Below are 17,944 nucleotides of genomic sequence, written 5' to 3'. Positions count from 1 at the left end.
AAAGTCCCTCCGGAAACACTCTCCGTCTGCACTTCCGGTTTCATTCCCTCGCTTTTTAAGTTCCCCCTGCGAACGCGCGACCAATGAGATCTGCGTTCCGGCCGCCATGGCCGCGGCGGGCGGCGGTGGGGATGGAGGGGCCGGGCCGGGCCGAGCCTTGCAGACCGCGATGAGGGCGGCGAGCGGGGCTTTGGAGATGGACAGCGCGGGGAGGACGCGGGTGAGCATCACAGCCCTGGGGAGGGGGGACTGCTCTCTTGCCGCACCTCCGCCCACCCCCCCCCCGCCCCAAGTCTTGTGGCCATCCCTGCCTCATTCCTATTTAATTTCGCTGCAGGAAGCCTATGTGGAGTACCTGAAGAGCATCACCCTCATCTCACAGGCCCTGCAAGACGAGGCAGTGCTGACAGGTAACCTCCCCCCTGCTGTCCCTCCCCCCTGCCCCACACATGGGAGCTCAGCATGACACTCCCATATCGCAGAGGACAGCGAAGGGCTCGGCCCCAACACTCCCAAAATGCTGAAGCTGGCAGAGCAGTGCCTGGAGAGAGTCAAGTCCTTGGCAGCCACGCTGGGTGAGTAATGTCACCCCCAGGTGGATTGAAGTCCTTAACAGGGGCTGATGGACCCATGTCACCCTCCATAGGGCAAAAAACAAACAAGGCAAAACCGAGCGTGCCGGGGGGGCCGGCACCCATCTCCAGGCACCGCAGGGTTTTCTCTGATGAAGGAGGCAAGCTGTCACCCTTCCTGCCACCGGAGATCTTCCAGAAGCTGCAGATCGCTGAGGCACAGAGCGCACGCAAGTAAGTGGGGCTGAAGGACAGCAGTTGAATAGGAACCGGGGCACAGATCCTATGGGGGAGTGGGAAAAGGTGGTCGGGGGGACCTAATTGCTCCCCTCAGTGACCTGAAAGCAGAGCAGGGTTGGGCTCTTCTACCAAGCCACAAGCAGGTAGGTGTGGTGCTTAGGGATGTGGTTTATAGATAGGGTTGGTAATGCTATGTTAATGGTTGGTCTTGATGTCCTCCAAAGGACAAGAGATATGCTAATTTACTGCAGAGAAGGTTAAGGTTGGATATCAGGAAAAATTTCTTCTCAAATGGAGTGGTGATACACCAGCACAGACTGCCCAGGGAGTGGTTGGGTCCCAGAGGTGTCCCAGAATTGCAGAGATGTGGCACTGAGGGATGTGGTTATGGGCATGGTGGGGTGGATTGGAGTGGGCTTGGGAAACACTGAGGTCTTCTTAAACCTGGAAGGGTCCCAGCTGGCCAGAATCCCTGGTTCGCATGCAAAGCCACAGCAGTGTTCATCTCATTCTCTGCAGGGAGCTGACACCACTGGAAGAGGCATCGCTGCAGAACCAGAAGCTGAAAGCTGCCTATGAGGCACGGGTGGCACGGCTCAACCCCAGCCAGGCCCTGCAGAAAACCTCGCTGGTGAGTGGGGAGCTGAGTATGATGGGTCCTATGCTGGGACTTTGAGCAGGTGTCACCCATAATGTTCATTGCTTGGCAGACGCTGTCTCTACAACGGCAGATGATGGAAAATCTGGTGATTGCCAGGGCACGAGAGGAGACCGTATCCTTTCCACTAAGAGAGCTCAAAGCAGGGGTCCTGCAGCTGGGCCTGGCTTCCTGCTGCAGGCCCTTGTTCCTTGCCCCAGGATGCACCAATCCAGCACGTGCATTTGGTTTTGAGTCTTGCCCTGTTCCTGGCTGATGTGGGGGTACAGATCGAAGCCACATGGACAGGCTGGATGCTGCTTGTCCAGCTCTATCCAAGCTGCCCATGTGTCCTTGCTCTGGGGGTCCCTGGGAGCTGTGCCTCCCCATGTACTCTGTCAGTGCTTGTGGCTGTTACTTTGTCAGCCACCCCAGGGCTGTGCTGGGTGAGATGCTGGCTCACTGCTGCGGCACTTCCAATGCCTTAACTCTGCCCTGGCCCAGCTGCAGAGGAAAATGGAGGAGCGGCGGCTGCGGCTGCAGGAGGCGGCCAACAGGTGAGGGAGTTGGGGTGTCCCAGTAGGACCTGCAAGGTTGCGGAGCTCCCTGCACACCCCCCACCTGGCACTGTGGCACTCGCAGGAGGTTCTCCAGCAGTGTGGCCCTAACCCCTGAGGAGCAGGAGCAGAGAGAGCTCTATGCTGCCATCCTCGAGTATGAACAGGACCACGTGAGTATGCGCTGAAGGCTGCTGCTGTGGGTGCCATGAATGCAGAGGGCTGTGCTGGGAATCAGGGAGAGGAGGGGCTATTCCCACATCCCCACTAACCTGCTGCAAGCACTCCCCCAGGACTGGCCACGGCAGTGGAAGGCCAGGATGAAGAGGAGCCCGTCAGACCTGTCACTGGTGACAGGGCTCTTCTCCTGCCTCCTCAGGTACTGCAGGGCTGGCAGGGTCACAGCCACTTGCCATTGTCCCCTGCTCACCCCTGTCCCTCTGCTTCCAGCTTCCCAGAGCACCCCATAGCTCAGCTCCTGCGCAAGCTGCAGTGTGCGGTGTACACTCGGCTGTACCCGGCCGTCAGCCAGAGCAACCCCGAGGCCACTCCTGCAGCCCCCACCGGCCTTGCCTTCCTCTCACTGGATGCCGGAGGGCTGCTGCCTGCAGAGCCAGGGGGCCGGCGGCTCCGAGCCTCCCGCAGCCTGCACTGCATGTTCTCAGTGCCTGAGCACGGCCCAGCCACACTGCGGCACAGCATCTCTGGAGCAACCCTGGCTGATGGCAGCCCCGACGCCTCCAGGGCTGAAGGGGACCCCCGGTCTCCCCGGGAGAGCTCTTTTGAGGACCTGGAGCGGTTCCTGGCATCGCCTGAGGACTGGCCCCCAGCAGAGCCCATGGCTGGGCCCAGGCCTGCGGCATCGCTGCAGGAGCAGCTGAAGGGCATTGTGCGGGACATCCACAATGCCATTGGTGAGGGGCGGCCGTGGCTCTGGGAGGGTGGAGGGGTGACGTGGCAGGCCAGGGTCTCACTGTACCCAGCCGGGTGAGCTGCGTAACTCCTCCCTTCCCAGACAGGCTGCTGTCCCTGACCCTGCTGGCCTTTGAGGGGTTGAGCACCGCTGCTGGCAAGGACCAGTGCCTGGCCTGCATCGAGGATGCTTTCTTCCCTCCATTGTGGGCCCCGCTGCTGGCCCTCTACAGGTACCGTGGGCCCAGGGCTGAACTGGGGGCTGCTGTTACGGCCCCTCCCTGCCAGCCCCCACCCTTTTGCCCATAGGAGCGTGCACCGGCCCCAAGAGGAAGCCCTGGCTCGCAGCATGGAGCGGCACCGCCATGCCAGCCCTGCCGACCTGGGGCTGTCCCCTCGGCTCTTCCCCACTGCGCCCGGCCGCCTGGCCTACGGTGCTGCCATCGAGGAGCTGTGCCTCATCCCCCTGGAGACTTGTCCCCGCAGGAAGCTGGACTGCATTGGTGCGTGGCCGGGGCGGGCACGGGCTGGGCGCTGCGGTGGCCAAGGGATGGCCCTGAGTGCTCTGCTCTGTGCTGCAGTGCGAGCCCTGCGCAGCATCTGTGAGTGTGCCGAGGAGTACTGCAGCACCCGCGACAGCCGTGCTGCCACTGCTGGCACCATGTGAGTATGGGGTGAGGAGTGCAGCCCTGCTGCCATGGGGCTGGGGAGGTGGGCTGGTGGGTTTGGGGCTGCTGGTTCGCACCGGAGGGGCTGGCAGCTCCTGTAGGGGTGTCTGTCAGCCTGATGGTCCCTGTCGTGGGTGGACAGCGATGCTGGTTGTGCTGGGGCTTGAGGGTTCCTGCTGCAGCACTCTGACAATTCCTGTTGTGGTTGTTAACGGTACCCCACAGGGTTTGCTGTTCCCATTTTGGGGAACTGATGGTTCTGTTGCCATGCTGGGGGAGCCAGTGGTGCCCAGTGCCATAGCAGTTGGGCTGATTGCCCTTTTGCCACGGTGTCAGGGCTGATAGTTCCACTGGCAGGCTGATGGGGCAATGGTCCCAGTGCCATGGTGGTGGGGTCTGAGCGTTCCATTACCGTGGAGGCGGTGAGCCCGACTGCCCCATCGCCACGGCAGCGGGCCTACGGTCCTTTAGCCACGGTGATGGGAGCCAATGGCCCCGTTGCCACGGTGACGGGCCCGATGTTCCCGTCGCCACGGTGACGGGACCCCTGACGATGCACGTGGCAGCGGGGCGGATGAGCTGCTGCCTCTCCTGTCCTACGCGGTGCTGCGCAGCGCGCTGCCCCAGCTGCTGTCGGAGTGCGCCGCGCTGGAGGAGTTCATCCACGAGGGGTAGGTGCCGGGTGCGGGGCGTGCCGACCGCCTGCTGCCCCGCGCCCACCGCGTGCTGTCGGCGTGCCGCAGGTGCCTGCTGGGCGAGGAGGGATACTGCCTGACGTCGCTGCAGAGCGCGCTGGCCTTCCTGCAGAGCCTGCCCTGAGCTGCCGGCAAGTGCTGCGCTCCTCCCGACCGCCGGGGGGCGCCGGACGGTCCGCGCCTCCGAACGGGCGGAATCACGTGGTGGGCGGGGCGCGGGAAGCGGAAGAACGCGCGTGTGCGGCGCGGGGCTCGGCGGCGGCGGGGAGCGGGCGGGAAACGAGGCCGGGGGGCGGCGCGGGAGGAGCGGGGCCGGAACCGGAACGCTCACCCGCCGCAACCGCAGGATGTGCGCGGGCCCGGCGCTGCGGCAGGAGTACCGGCGGGGTCTGGAGCGGGGCCGCGCCCGTCCCGGTCCCGAACCCTCGTTCGAGGAACGGCTGCGGCAGCGGCTGCGGAACGAGGCGGGGCTGCTGCCGGCCCTGCAGGACGACGCCGCCGCTCTCCTGGCCCGGGGGCTGCGGGGCCGCCGCGAGCCGGGCTCGTCGCTGCGGGGTCTGGCCGCCGCCTTCGAGCTGCTGGAGCGGGCGGCCCTCAACCTCTACCTCTTCCCCTGGCGCAAGGAGTTCCGCACCATACAGGTGGGTGCCGAGCCGGGGCTGCGTGCCGGTGGGACGCGGGTGCCTCGAGTGAGCCCTGCCGCTTTCCTTCTTCCAGACCTTCTCAGGAGCCTACGTACACGTGCTGCGGGCTGCGCTGCCCGACGCCGAGCTGCTGCGGAGCTTGGGCCGGCTGGGCTACGTGCGGCTGGATGAGCACCGCCTCGCTGTGTCCCAGCTGCCTCCGGGCACCGAGCTGACCGCTGCTGCGTGCGGCTTCTTTGCCTGCCGGCTGGAGTGTGAGATCCTGGCCGAGGTGCTGCTGCGGCTGCAGCCACGCCTGCCGCGTGCCGACGAGCTGCTGGATGCGCGCCGCGTCGCCGGGGACGTGGAGGCCTGCGTGGAGATGCTGCGGGAAGCAGCTCCTGGCTGCGAGGATGGCAGGGATCTCTACGGGGACATACCGGACAGCCCTGAAGATCTCTATTTCGAGAGGCCAGACAGTCCTGAGGATGGTGGAGAGCGAGACACGAGCCCCCCGGTGCTGAGCTCCAAGCTGCAGGGCGCACAGGACGTGCTCGGGAGGAACTGGAACGCCTATGAATGTAGTGAGCTCAGGCAGGAGCTGTTCTCCTCCCCAGCTATCCCCAAGCCAGACCCTTCCTCTTCTCGCTTCTTCCTGCAGCAGGAGCAGAGGGAGGTGGGCAGCAGCCTCCAGCTGCTCAGCCCTGCGCGGCTGTCCCCCGGGGAGCCCCCACCAAGCAGCCACACCAGGGCTCAGCCCCCCGCTGCCCCGCAGCAACTCCCTGAGCTTCCCTCCTACCAGCTGCACTCATGCCTGCGGCAGGGCACGCTGCCTGCCTACTGCTGCACCACCTGCCAGCAGCTGCATGCCGGTACCTGCGCGGCCGGGCTGGCTTGCCGCAGCCGGCACCGTGGGCAGGAGCTGTGCTCTGAGCGGCAGCAGCGCCTCTGGCTGCAGCGCACAGAGGTGGACATGCTGCTGGCTGACAGCACCAGCACTCGGCCCTAGCATGGCACTTCAGCTTGAGGGGACGCTGCTGCTGCTGCTTGTCCTGCCTAGAGACACTGAACTCAGCCCCATGCTCCTACCGAGCCCTGCAGAGCAGTGCCAGGGAGGTGAGAGCTGGGAGGACTGAGCCCTGTTCTGGTTCCTGCTGTAAGTGGCTCACTGCATCCCAGTAAAGTGTGGCTGCCTCATGACTCAGTGGTTTTGTCCTGGCAGGGAGGGAAGGAGGCCCTGGGGGACCTGGTGGATGAAAAACTGAACGTGAGCCAGCTGGGTGCTCACACAGCTTGGAAGGCTGAGGGTATCCTGAGCTCCATCAGAAGAGAGGCAGCAGGGACAGGGAGGGGATCGTCCCTCTCTACACTGCCCTTGTGAGGCTGCATCTGGAGTACTGCGCCCAGGTCTGGAGCCCCCAGTACAGGAAAGATGTGGAGCTATTGAAGAGGGTCCTTGAGGAGGGCTGGGGCACCTCCCCTACAAAGATAGGCTGAAGGAGCTGGGCTTGTTCAGCCTGGTGAAGAGCAGGCTGTGAGGAGACCTCATTGCAGCCTTCCAATATTTAAAAGGGGATTATAAAAAGGAAGAGAGTCAACTTTTTACACAGGTAGACAATGACAGGACAAGGAGGAGTGGTTTTAAGGTCAAGGAGGAAAGGTTTAGATTAGATGTCAGGGAAGGTCTTTACATAGAGAGTGATGAGGTGCTGGAACAACTGCCCAGAGAGGCTGTGGATGCCCCATCCCTGGAAGTGTTCATCACCACGTTGGATGGGATCTTGGGCAGCCTGGTCTGATAATAGCTGTAGAGGTTGGTGGCCCTTCCTGTGGCAGGGGGGCTGGAATTTGATGAGGTCCCTTCCAACCCAAGCCATTCTATGATTCTATGGCCCAAGGTTAGGGCCTACACTGCCATCCCCTGGGCAGTGCATCCAGGGCCTGCATAATCCTACGTGGAACTGCCCTGCAGGCTCAGCTCTCATCTCAGTACAGCTGGGCAGGCTGTGCTTCAGGCTGGTGAAGGGAGGCAGAGCCTGTACTGTCTTTATCCCTTTGCAGGGACAAAGGTAGGGACATGGTGCTGACGGAGACCAGACTCAGCATCCTGCCTGGGTAGTGCCCTAGGGAATTTTTCACCACCACTGCCCTTTGCAGCTGTTTTTATTGACAGCAGTCAGGGTTGCACCACACAGCCAGTACAGGCCAGAGCTGGTCCTGCCAGACATCCAGCATTTCTGTACCAAACCCCCATCTCCCCCCCTTTCAGTCCATGCCTCCATCCCTCCCCGAGGGGAGGAGGCTGAAACCCACGCCGTGCTGTGCTCACAGCTGCAGGCTGTTGTCCCCTCAGCTCCAGGGCAGAAGGAAGCCAGCACTATACAGTGCTTGGGTTCTGCTGGGCTGGAAGGCTGTGAATGTTCCCAGCATGAGAAGCTCCGCACGGGGCTGAGCATGGGCATTGGTAAACAAGGCAGCACTCCTAAATGCAACTGTTGAGGGACTGGGGCAACGTGGTCAGAAGCCATCCCAAGAGGTGACAGCACTCAGCATTGCATCACCGAGGAGAGCTGTGTGCCTGGCCAGCAGCGGGGCAGGAGCCAGTGCCCAGCCCTGGCAACGACGATCCCTGCTTGAGTTCCCTGCACCTCCTCCTTCTGGACAGGGCTCAGGGCTTGGCACGCTTTGCCTGGGTCTCAGTCCCTGTGCTGGTGCTGGCTGCCCGCTTGTTGCGATGGTGGGGGAAGGTGGGCATGAGCTCTGGCTCGCAGGCTGGGGAGGCACAGAGACAGGTCAGCAGAGGCCAAGCACTAGAACCCTGGCTGGTGAGGAATGTACTTACGCAGGGGCTTTTCCTTGAAGTATGAACTATCCAGGCTGTCTTTTGCCGTTGCCCTGTAGGGACAAGATGTGGCAAGCTCTGCTCCCAGCCCAAACGTGCTGCCACTTTCCCTCACCCTCACAGCTTGCCAGCGCTCCCGTTCCCCATCCCGCCCGCGCTTCTCCATGGTCCCAATTCCACTCCAGCACCTGCCCACAGCACTGAGCTGACCCTGCCACGAAAGCAGCCCCATCAGCAGGCAGGGGCCTGCCCCAAGCCCTGCCCATACAGTGGCTCTTACCGCTTCTTGGGATCATACATGAAGAGGAAGTTGAGCAGACGCAGCCCGGCCTCTGAGAGCCAGGGGAACTTGTGCTTGAGGTTGTTGTAAGGCTGTTTCCGCAGCGTGTACTGACTCACCAGGGGCAACTTGGAGAAACCCTGAGGGAAGGGGTAGGGGGACATCAGGCAGGGCAGGAGGGCAGGCAGGGCAGGCAGCGCTGTGGGATAACTCTCACCGGCCAGATGTTTTCATTGGGTGTCCCCAGGAGCTGCACGATGAGGTCTATTTGGTGGATCTCAGAGGTGCCTGGCAGCAGTGGCTTGTGAGCCAACAGCTCAGCAAGGATGCAGCCCACGGCCCTGCAGTGCAGAGGGTACACACGAGTTGGTGGGGGCAGCAGAAATCCCTCTGTCGATGTCCTGGCTCCTACAAATCCCCCAGGCACCACCCAGCCAGCCTCAGCCTCTCCTGTCCCCTCCCCTTACCACATGTCAATGCTGGTGGTCTGCGTTGTCACTCCTAGCAGCAGCTCAGGTGCTCGGTACCTGTGCAGGGAAGGCACCATCATGCAGCACAGGAAGCCCCCTGCCCCCAGTGGCAGTGCTGCAAAGATTTGCTCCACATCATCCTGAGCCAGCCCAGCTCAGCACCCTGCACTGACCACTCACCACAGCGTGACGACTTTGGGGGTCATGGGTTGTGGTGGCATCCCATATGTACGTGCCAGACCAAAATCCGCTGCAAGAAAGAAATGGACCTGAGGTAAGGAAAGAGGCAGGCTCCATGCTTTGTCTGCTTGTGGAGTGGAGGGAGACCGCAGGCACATCTGCAGCAGCAGCTGAATTGCCAGAGACAAGGCAGCAGCCAGGGGCTCACCTATCTTCACACAGCCTTTGTCAGTCATGAGCAGGTTGGACACCTTCAGATCCCTATGGGGAACACAAAGTGGTGGTCAGCACTGTCTGCCAGGCACAGCTTCTCCTGTACATGCACTTCCCCAGGGTGCTCGGGAGGACAAAGAGCCCCAGTGCTGACTGATCACTAAGAGAGGTCAATCTCACCATCCCTTGCCTTCCCTACCCTGGCTCCCACACTGCACAGCAAAGCCAAGAGTCTGCTGCAAGCCCCTGCCCAGAGCTTCTCCACACAGTGCTCCTTGCTCCCAGCAGAAGCTCACTCCTGTGTGAGCTGAGGAAGCAACACGCAGTTACGGGGCTCATCAGGCTGCCTCCCAGCAATTCCTCCTCCCCACCACATACCCAGCCTCTCCCGCTGCTCTCACCTGTGGATGATGTACCTCTCATGAAGGTACTGCAGACCCTTGAGGACTTGCAAGATGATGCATTTCACCTGAAGAAAGAGGACAGGAGTGTCCCCCAGCACGTAAACAGCACAAGCCAGCCCTGCTGAAGCTACCAGCATAAGATGGATTGCAGACTGCAAGGAATCCACACTGGTGGCCTCAGTGTTCTGGCCCCTTCTCAAGGATGACATTCCTAAAAGCCCGGCCCAACCTTTACCTGAGCCTCTGAAAAAGGTGTCTGCATGTTCTCGAGAAGGCTGGCAAGGTCCTGCTCACAGTAACCCATCACCAGGAAAATACTGGAGAGGAGACACAGGCGTCTCACTGCCCAGTACTGCGAAAGGCACCTGAGAGCACCGAGGCAGCATCACCTCTGAAGGGTGGAGAGCATGCAGGGAGGCTCTCACCTCTCCAGATGGTTCCCCACAACCACCTCCTTCAGCTCCACGATGTTGGGATGCTGGAGCTCCAGGAGCAGTGTGATCTCCCGCAGGCTGCTGATGGGCATTCCTGAGGGCAGTGAGAACCACACTGCACAACTGCCTCAAGCGGAGGCCAGGAACACTGCCACACTGCCACCTGCCACGAGGAGCCGTCCCCGTTCCTCATGTACCTTCCTTCTCATTGTCCATCCGCACCTTCTTCAGTGCCACAGTCTCATCTGTCACAGTGTCCCGGGCACGGTCTGGAAGAGCAGCACAGGGTAGGTGCTCAGCATAAGCTTTAGCCAAAGGGACACAGGCACTGCTGAGTCTCACTCTCAGCCTCGGTCCCACAGCCCCCAGGTGTGGGCAGATGTGCTACAGGCCCACCCTTCCACCCAGGTTCCAGCTAACACCACACTTACACACTATGCCATAAGTGCCCTCTCCGATCCGATTCAGCTTCTCAAACTCCTTCACGCTCCGGCATTTCCCCAGCTGGAACCAAAGAGCCACATCACAGCCAAAGGCTCTCTCTCTCGGGGCAGCCCTCAGCAGCAGCCCTCAGCAGCAGCCCTCAGCAGCAGCCCTCAGCAGCAGCCCTCAGCAGCAGCCCTCAGCAGCTTCTCACCAACATTCCCACAGAGCTACAACCTTGACAGCAGACAACAGTCACAATAATGGGCAACACTCTGAGCGATGCCCAATCTGGCACTGTAAGTCTGGTTGTGTTCGACTATCAGTTGTGAACTATCACAATTCCAGATTCACAAACAACTGCATGCAAAACATGTGAGGTTAACTAAGAACAGTGCAAAGCACATACAAGGAACTAAGAGTAATAGAGCCAGGCCAAAAGCTGCTAATTTTTAAAGCTCTGCAGAGATTACAAAGTTTCCCAGGGAAGCCTGTGTGTGTGAGCCTTACCCAGAAGGCGTCCTTATGGGGGTGGGGGTAGGAGAGAGGCTCAGTCCATCGACTGATCCCAGGAATCACAGAACGGCCAGGGTTGGAAGGGACCTAAAGGATCACGAATCTCCACCCCCCCCCGCCACATGCAGGGCCACCAACCTCCCCATTTAATACTGGACCAGGCTTCCCAGAGAATTAGAGATGGTCTGTATCTGACTTGCCTGCAATGGTATCCTCCCTGCTCCTCCCTCTCTCTTAAGATATCTTTACACTACTGTTATTCGAGAGGTGGAGCTGGAGTGACTCCAGTCATTCCACATCTTTGTTCTGATTGCTATAAAACCCCTTCATCTCCCTCACCCACGTTCAGAACGCCTCAGAAGCCCCCCTTCGGGCGCAGGCCCCTCACCCGCTCGGACGCCGGCACCTCGAAGTAGCCCTCTCCCCACAGCCGCTGGAACCGCAGCGGTTCCGCCTCGCTCTCGGCCGGAGCTCCCTCAGCGCGGTCTCCGTCCGCCATAATTGTGATACGCATGCGCACACCACTTCCCGCCCACTGCAAAGCGAGCTGTGCGCATGCGCAACGCCGCGCGCCTCACCTCACGCATACACTCTGGTAAGCCCCAGTCTCACGCATGCGTTCGGCCCTGCCGCTCGCGCTGGGCCCAAGCAACGGTTGCTAGGCAACGCGAGGCCTGCAGGGCCTGCGCTCAGCGGGGCGGTCCCCGCTCCCCGAATGGCCGTTCTGTCATCAACCTCATCAACCACCTCCTTCTCGTTCCAAGCACTCGCTTTTATTGCCCGGCTCCTCCCCAGCTGGGGAGGGCCAGGCTCAGGGGTGGGCTCTGGTGGTCTCTCTGTCCACGAGCACGCAGGAGTCATGGCGGGCGATGAGCAGCCGCTGCCTGTGGGTCATGGCTTCTCCTCGTTCACCCCGCTGTCCGGCTCCTGGCTCTTCCCAGCCCCCCCGCTGGCTGCTGCCTTGGTGGGAGGGCCTTCCATTGACATTGCTTCGGTGCATTCATCCAGGGGGGGTGTCACAGAGATGTGGGGTGTAGGAATGGTTTGTTTCTCTTTGTCTTGTGCTGAATCTAATGAACAGAGGGGAAAAAAAAAACAGTGCGAGGGATCACAGTGACTTGCTTTAGAGGAGCAGAGCAGGCTTGAGACACTGCTGCAGCACCCGGCTCCAACACAACAAAGAGCTCCATGACTGCCCTGACAAGAAAGGAGACACATCTGAAACTTCAGAGCTTTTCAGAGCCCCAGTGAGAGCCACTGCCCACCTGTTTCCCCCCCCCATATCCAGACCCCTTTGCTATTTATAAAGCTGCTTGTTAAAACCTGGCCAGCTGAGAACACAATGGGAAGCGCCTCACTTTGTGCTCTCCTTTGTGGGGCAGTCAGGAGGCAGAAGAAAGACTGAAACATCACAGATCTGAGAGATTTTACAGCACATTAATAGCAGCAGCCTGTGATGTGTCATTCCTTGATCTCTCCCTCTGCCTGCAAGACCAGGCTGGAAATAAAACTTCTCTATCTTGAAAGAAATGAGTTCAAAATGAGGGCAGGTGACTGAGGTGAGTGGCAGCTCCATGTGTGCCCAGAGAGGCATCCCTGTCCCCGTTCCTATCCCCATTCCTATCCTCACCCCATCCTCATCTGTCCCCATTCCTACTCCCATTCCTATCCCTCTCCCCATCACAGCACGCGGTGTGGGATCCCATTACCCTTTGTGCCTATGTCCTTGCAGAGCAGCTGCCCCATGGCTGCTGGTGTGGTCCCGATCCCTTTGTGGTGTCCCGGCAACACGCACGTCACCAGCAGCCCACACCACGCCCCGACCCCGTCCGCGAGGCGCAGGGCCGCCGTTCCATCCCCATCCCCGCCCACGTGCCCGCCCCGCCGCCAGGGGGCGCCATCGTCAGAGGGTGGCGCGCGCACCCCGGAAGCAGCAGTGGCCGCACCCGGAAGCGGCGACGATACCCGGAAGCGGCGGCAGGGCAGGATGGACGGTAAGGAGGGCTGAGGCGGGGGCTCCGCCGTACCGGGCCTGGCACGGTTCCGCTGTATTGCGTGCAGGCTGTGGGGCCTCCCGGCGTGGAGCGAGGCGGGTTGCGCTGGGTTAGGCCTGTCTCGGCCTGGGTTTCGTGGTGCTGAGGCCTGGTGCTGAGGGGATGCTCTCTTTCTCTTGCAGACACGCTCTTCCAGCTGAAGGTGAGCGCCCGGCGATCCCTCCGGCAGCTCCGTAACGTAGCGCCGCCCCCGTCACCTGGGGCCGGTAACGGCGTCCGGGCCGTGAGCCCCTCCTGGCCCCTCCCGTCCTGTGCCCCGCTGTCCGCGTGAGGGCCGAGTCGGCGACTCCGCGTGGCACAGCCGCGCTCAGCCCTGCGCCCCGATACGATGCCCGCGCTCCGGTGTCAGTGGCAAAGCCACCCCCGGGAGGAGGGCCTGTCCTATCGGTGTTGGCATGAACAAGGCCTCTGGGTGGCGCTGCTCTGGTTTTCCCTAGCTGACAGACGAAGGGAATGCAGGGTGTAAGAGTAATCGTAATGCCTACATTAAAAAACAAACAAACAAACAAAAAAAACCAACAAACTGAGCTGCCACTGACTGGAATGGAACACCCTGGCTTGCAAAGATCCGCAGTGTGCTGCTGCTGCTCTGCTTGGCTTGTTGCTGCCAGCAGCTGCGGGAAGAGGGAGCTCATCAGCTGAGCTTGTGTCTCAGGCAACCACTGCCAAACTTTCCCCATCTCCACAGCAAGAAAACTGGCCCCCAGCATGCTGTGTACTCTGGGAGCTTCCCTTCATACAACCAGCATTGTAGCCCTGGAGGGAGCTGAACACCTCCTCAGAACCTGATGGATCCCTGCTATACTAGGAAACTGTAGCAGCTCACAGGGCTCATGTTGGCACCTTGTATGTGCCCTGTGAGCGGCCAGTGCCACAGAGGTGCTGCTGCTGCTGGCTCCCCTGCTTTGTCCTAGCACTAACCCGCAGCTCTCTCTCCAGTTCACAGCAAAGCAGCTGGAGAAACTTGCCAAAAAAGCTGAGAAGGACTCCAAGGCGGAACAAGCCAAAGTCAAGAAGGTGGGTGGGAGTTTGTCACAAAGTCATGATGCTGGCAGTCTGGATGCTGTGCTGAGCAGCTGGAGACCCTGCCTCCTCTTGTGCCCCACCAGCTACATCCTCTGATGGATGGAGAAAAAGGAGCAGTTTCTTCTCTTTCTCTCAGTATGTTTTGAAGTCTCACCCTGAGATCTTGAATCTGCTGAGCAGATGTGGTGTGCCACTGTGACACAGAGGGATTTAATTCCGTTCCAAGGGTGTGCTCAGTGTTTACAGAGGTCACAGATGAGCTGTTTCCTGCTGAAAGTCTGTCAGGCAGAAAAGGGGAGTGCTTGTTTATAAATATGGAGTGGTTTCTTGGTGCAGGCTGTTGCCCTTTGCTCTTCCAGGCCCTTCAGCAGAAGAACGTGGAGTGTGCTCGTGTCTACGCAGAGAATGCCATCCGCAAGAAGAACGAGGGGCTGAACTGGCTCCGCATGGCTTCCCGAGTGGATGCGGTGGCCTCCAAGGTGCAGACAGCAGTGACAATGAAGGGGGTAAGAGCCTTTGTTCTTCAGCACGGGGTTCTGAGAGCAGTCTGTGCCCTGTGTAGAGTGTTGGCTCCTCCCTTCTCATCTGCCTTGAACCTTGGACTTCCTTGTTCTCAGATGAGGATCCTGTACAGCTTTGTAATGAGCCCAGTCACTCTCGGTGTAGTGAAGCTTCTGACATGCCCACAGAGAGTTCCCAGGCTGCATTATTATGGCTCTAATTAAGGAGGCTCATGCCTGCTTTCTTGTCTGTGCTAGCCATTGCATGTGTGTTTACAGAGAAGGGGGCTGGGACCTGTCCTGCTTGGAGCTGCAGTGGTGTGGTACCTCGAGCTGTGCTCTGCCTGGGGCTGTGTGCCAGGGTTTTACTTTCAGCAGGGATGACTTTGTTTCTGGACAGCATCCATGAAGCAATGTCCTCTTGCAGGTGACGAAAAACATGGCTCAGGTGACCAAGGCTTTGGACAAAGCTCTGAGCTCCATGGACCTGCAGAAGGTGTCTGCAGTGATGGATAAGTTTGAGCAGCAGGTTCAGAATTTGGATGTTCATACATCGGTAAGTGGAGATGACCTCGAGGGGTCTGGGTGGACTGAGACTGCTCTGTGTTTCAGGTATATGAGAGACATTGGGCAGGACACAGCACTTCTGCCTAGCAAAGAAAGTGTTTGCTGTATAAAGGGGTAAACCAGCAGGGAAGAAAAGCAAAGGTGCTGTCCCAGCTAGAGGTTGCTCAGATGGAGCTGTGGAGGACTGCACCTCCCTCTTTATGCTTTACCCATGAGGTGGGCTGACAGGCTGTCTCTGTTGCAGGTCATGGAGGATTCCATGAGCTCCGCTACCACACTGACCACACCACAGGAGCAGGTGGACAGTCTCATTGTGCAGATCGCAGAGGAGAATGGTTTGGAGATCATGGACCAGCTCAACCAACTCCCTGAGGGTGCTTCAGCAGTAGGGGAGAGCTCGATGCGCTCTCAGGAAGACCAGCTGTCACGGAGGTTTGTTCTCTCCCAGGTCCTTCACCTCAGGTTGAGGTGATTTTGAGTTCTTCCCAGGGGTCTCTCACTGATGTGAGCGGTGATTTAATGCAGTGTGGTTGGCTGAGTGGACGCTGAGCCTTTGGTGGTACTAGCTCAGGCAAGCTAGAGCCTGCAGCATCTGCCAGGCAGTCCCTGTGGTGCTTTGTGAGGCCTGGGGAGGGTGCAGGCAGGCAGAGTAACCATTCAGTTAGTTAGTTAGTGATGGGGGTGGCTGCTGGCACCTGGCTTCTCTCGATCTGGAGCAGAACCGTCTGCCCCTGCTCTGCGCTCATCCTCACGCAGCTGCTACTGCTCTGGAACGCTTGATGCTGACCTTCAATCAGCTCCAGGAACAGGCTGTTTTGCTGGAACTGCCCCAGGAAGAACTGATGAGCTTCCTCTCCCTGCTCCCTCCCTGCTGCTCCCCATGAGGCTGCAGCCGGAGTCCCTCTGGAGGCTTCTGTGCAGAGCTGTGTCCTGCACGCCCTGACTGTTGAGTTCTTCAGGCTGCTCCTGGCTGCTCTCATGCCAGTTTTCTCTTGTCTTTTCCCTTTCAGGTTGGCTGCCTTGCGGAATTAGATCTCCTGTTACCCCTGCGGACTGCTGCCATGCTGGTTGTATGGTGTATGGGGACGGAGGGACTCAGGACTCCTTCCTCTCTGCCTTTACCACGTCCTTGCTCTGACCTGCTGGCTGGGCAGGGCCAGCTCCTCCTGCAGCAGAGTGTCCCCAGCCCTGTCCGCCTCCCTGCAGACTCTTCTTTTGGGGTGCAGTAGTGACCAGAGCAGGCAGAGATCCCGACAGGGGGTGTGGAGCCAAGGACAGCCCTCCTCTGGGCTTGACGAGTACTTTGCTGTTTCTTATTTTAGGGTGTTTTTCATTTGAGGGTTGCTGCTGGCTTCTCGCAGCGTCCCGTGATGCAATGTGATTTAACACTAAATGAATCTTTCTGGAGTTGGGTCGCAGTGTCTCCTGGGGTGCTGGCTGCCTGCCTCTTCCCTGTGTTGCCTGCTTCTCTTGTTACCTAGTTTTGGGCTTCTGTACTGTGGGCAGCGCTTTGCTGGGGACCCACAGCAAGTGTCTGTCCACATGGAGAAGATTTACAGCAGAGGTTGGGGGGAGGCTATGGTGTTTCTGGGGGACTTGTGCCTTGCAGGAAGCAGTGCCCTTTCCCAGCCTTCACTGCTCGGTCCGTAGCCATATGTGCCCTGCTTGCAGGCCTCTCCTTGCAGATTCACTTTGTCATGGCAGGCCAAACCCCCTTGCTTCTCTTGACCACAAAGTGACCTTTAAAACCCTCCTCCTGCCCTGCACAAGCCTGTGTGTGCAAATTCTTGCATCACGCCTCCCACCAGTACGGTTTGGCAGTGAGCTCTCTGTGCCATGACTCACCATGCGCCCGGTGCCCAGTGCCCCGCAGCTGGGAGAGGTTCTCAGCTGCTCTCAGCCTTGGTGACTGCAGCCTAATCCCAGACTTCTGCCACTGGATGGGTTTGCTGGTGTAAATGCCCTGAGTGTGCATCATCCAGCCCTGCGCTGTGCCTGGCCCCTGGCTCTCCCTGCTGTCACTCCCACTCTGCTGTCCCTACCTTGCTGCATCTCTGGTGTGCCTGAGCTGCTGCCTGCACCAGGATGAGAGGCACCGCTCTGCTCCCACAACCCACGATGGAATGTAATTGCTCAGAGCCTTCCTTTGGGATGAGGTTTTCACTGCCCCTTCTCCCAGACATCACTGAAGTACAGGGTGGATTGGGAGCTTACAGGAAGGAAATGAAGTTTCCTTTGCCTCTCACAAGGAGGAATTCCAGGCTGCAAGCAGTGTGCTGCAGCTGCCTGGCCCTGCAGTGCTGGAGCCAAGCTGTGAAGCATGCAGCCAGCCCTGCTGTGGAGTGGCAGCTTCACTTCATCGGCTGTAATGGGAACTTTTCAGTCATGTACAGCTGCAGTGGGAGTGGGGCCTTGGCTGCTATTGGCAGGGCAACAGCGGTGTGGGGAGAGGGCAGGCAGCTCCTTCCCTCATCCTCCGGTGTTGGCACCCAGTCCCAGGGTCATGGACACTGCAGCGCTTGTGACAAAAACAATTCTCACTGCTTTGATTATTTTTTCTGAGTTCAATGACCGTGGCAGCACGTGGCTGATGACCAAAAGAGCCTTCTTCCCTCGTGTGCTGCAGTAGGGATGCGGGGTGGTGACGAGGGCATGGGAGGTGCCTGCACCGTGGAGTGGCACTGCTGCTGGTTCCTGGTCCTGCGTGGGCACCATGTGTGGGGCTGGGGACTGGGATGAGGCCCAGGGTGACCGAGACCCTGCCCCTGGAGTCACTCCCTTTTCCCATCTGATTTTTCTCTGTGTCTTGATCCGTGGTGGTATTTTTTTAAAGCTTGTCTCATTTGCCTTTTTTCTTCTCCAAAACCCTGTTGATTACCTAATGCTGTTTTAAATAAACACTCTGAACATCCATCGTGGTGTGCACGGGGGTTTAGGCAGAAGAGGGGGGTCTGGGCTGTGCCTGGTCTCTGCTGTGGGTTGAAAACCCAACTGCAGCTGGGGCAGAGCACCCACTGTGGGCTGAGCTGAGGAGGAAGAGGCCCATTCCTTCAGTCTTCCTGCCCAGGGAAAGGGCAGCCAGCACCTGCTGGGGGTCACAGCCTCTGGGGGTGGCTCAGAAGAAAGCCTCT

At 59.6% G+C, this 17,944-nt stretch overlaps 4 protein-coding genes across 8 annotated transcripts; 3 read left to right on the top strand and 1 right to left on the bottom strand.

Moving 5' to 3' along the window:
• Window positions 1–39: 39 nt before the first annotated feature.
• VPS9D1 (VPS9 domain containing 1) lies at window positions 40–4,765 on the top strand. Of its 3 annotated transcripts, XM_085234968.1 has the most exons (16): window positions 40–220; window positions 338–410; window positions 483–575; window positions 647–806; window positions 1,332–1,443; window positions 1,523–1,585; window positions 1,954–2,006; window positions 2,092–2,179; window positions 2,300–2,385; window positions 2,457–2,920; window positions 3,022–3,151; window positions 3,228–3,421; window positions 3,500–3,581; window positions 4,153–4,257; window positions 4,330–4,412; window positions 4,628–4,765. In XM_085234968.1, exons 1-15 carry the CDS (start codon window positions 107–109, stop codon window positions 4,403–4,405), a joined length of 1,893 nt encoding a protein of 630 aa, XP_085091094.1. In that variant the 5' UTR covers window positions 40–106; the 3' UTR covers window positions 4,406–4,412; window positions 4,628–4,765. The 3 variants fall into 3 exon arrangements, with proteins under 3 accessions (XP_085091094.1, XP_085091095.1, XP_085091093.1); XM_085234969.1 differs by lacking the exon at window positions 4,628–4,765 and having other exon boundaries at window positions 2,751–2,920; window positions 4,330–4,467; XM_085234967.1 differs by lacking the exon at window positions 4,628–4,765 and having other exon boundaries at window positions 4,330–4,467.
• SPATA2L (spermatogenesis associated 2 like) lies at window positions 4,629–6,104 on the top strand. The gene is made up of 2 exons (XM_010718246.3): window positions 4,629–4,922; window positions 4,999–6,104. The coding sequence occupies exons 1-2, from the start codon at window positions 4,629–4,631 to the stop codon at window positions 5,911–5,913; spliced, it is 1,209 nt and encodes a 402-aa protein (XP_010716548.2). The 3' UTR covers window positions 5,914–6,104.
• Window positions 6,105–7,049: 945 nt separating this feature from the next.
• CDK10 (cyclin dependent kinase 10) lies at window positions 7,050–13,625 on the bottom strand. 3 transcript variants are annotated; one of them, XM_085234983.1, is made up of 14 exons: window positions 12,694–13,625; window positions 11,245–11,736; window positions 10,159–10,231; window positions 9,925–9,996; window positions 9,719–9,821; window positions 9,529–9,610; window positions 9,291–9,358; window positions 8,885–8,937; window positions 8,677–8,746; window positions 8,494–8,553; window positions 8,244–8,367; window positions 8,027–8,166; window positions 7,747–7,799; window positions 7,050–7,676 (listed from the first exon to the last, which is right to left on the bottom strand). In XM_085234983.1, exons 2-14 carry the CDS (start codon window positions 11,251–11,253, stop codon window positions 7,573–7,575), a joined length of 1,011 nt encoding a protein of 336 aa, XP_085091109.1. In that variant the 5' UTR covers window positions 11,254–11,736; window positions 12,694–13,625; the 3' UTR covers window positions 7,050–7,572. The 3 variants fall into 3 exon arrangements, with proteins under 3 accessions (XP_085091109.1, XP_085091108.1, XP_003209938.2); XM_085234982.1 differs by lacking the exon at window positions 12,694–13,625 and adding an exon at window positions 12,376–12,539; XM_003209890.5 differs by lacking the exons at window positions 11,245–11,736; window positions 12,694–13,625 and adding an exon at window positions 11,055–11,225.
• CHMP1A (charged multivesicular body protein 1A) lies at window positions 12,559–17,726 on the top strand. Its single transcript, XM_010718175.3, has 7 exons — window positions 12,559–12,660; window positions 12,843–12,862; window positions 13,660–13,737; window positions 14,106–14,252; window positions 14,674–14,802; window positions 15,058–15,245; window positions 15,824–17,726. The coding sequence occupies exons 1-7, from the start codon at window positions 12,654–12,656 to the stop codon at window positions 15,843–15,845; spliced, it is 591 nt and encodes a 196-aa protein (XP_010716477.2). The 5' UTR covers window positions 12,559–12,653; the 3' UTR covers window positions 15,846–17,726.
• Window positions 17,727–17,944: the final 218 nt, after the last annotated feature.

Source organism: Meleagris gallopavo, chromosome 13 (assembly GCF_905368555.1).
Source record: "Meleagris gallopavo chromosome 13, MGAL_WU_HG_1.1, whole genome shotgun sequence".
Taxonomy (NCBI): Eukaryota; Metazoa; Chordata; class Aves; order Galliformes; family Phasianidae; genus Meleagris; species Meleagris gallopavo.
This window is presented reverse-complemented; position numbering and strand designations above follow the sequence as displayed.

Excerpts from the sequence above, each read along its gene's own strand:
- VPS9D1 (XM_085234968.1), top strand. The coding sequence starts at position 107 with ATGGCCGCGGCGGGCGGCGGTGGGGATGGAGGGGCCGGGCCGGGCCGA. Across the intron at positions 1,444-1,522 it reads CCCTGCAGAAAACCTCGCTG|ACGCTGTCTCTACAACGGCA; the intron begins GTGAGTGGGGAG and ends ATTGCTTGGCAG. Across the intron at positions 3,422-3,499 it reads CAGGAAGCTGGACTGCATTG|TGCGAGCCCTGCGCAGCATC; the intron begins GTGCGTGGCCGG and ends TCTGTGCTGCAG.
- SPATA2L (XM_010718246.3), top strand. The coding sequence starts at position 4,629 with ATGTGCGCGGGCCCGGCGCTGCGGCAGGAGTACCGGCGGGGTCTGGAG. Across the intron at positions 4,923-4,998 it reads AGGAGTTCCGCACCATACAG|ACCTTCTCAGGAGCCTACGT; the intron begins GTGGGTGCCGAG and ends TCCTTCTTCCAG.
- CDK10 (XM_003209890.5), bottom strand. The coding sequence starts at position 11,180 with ATGCGTATCACAATTATGGCGGACGGAGACCGCGCTGAGGGAGCTCCG. Across the intron at positions 9,611-9,718 it reads GTGGGGAACCATCTGGAGAG|TATTTTCCTGGTGATGGGTT; the intron begins GTGAGAGCCTCC and ends TCTCCTCTCCAG. Across the intron at positions 8,167-8,243 it reads CCAATGAAAACATCTGGCCG|GGTTTCTCCAAGTTGCCCCT; the intron begins GTGAGAGTTATC and ends CCCTTCCCTCAG.
- CHMP1A (XM_010718175.3), top strand. Across the intron at positions 13,738-14,105 it reads AACAAGCCAAAGTCAAGAAG|GCCCTTCAGCAGAAGAACGT; the intron begins GTGGGTGGGAGT and ends TTGCTCTTCCAG. Across the intron at positions 14,253-14,673 it reads CAGCAGTGACAATGAAGGGG|GTGACGAAAAACATGGCTCA; the intron begins GTAAGAGCCTTT and ends GTCCTCTTGCAG.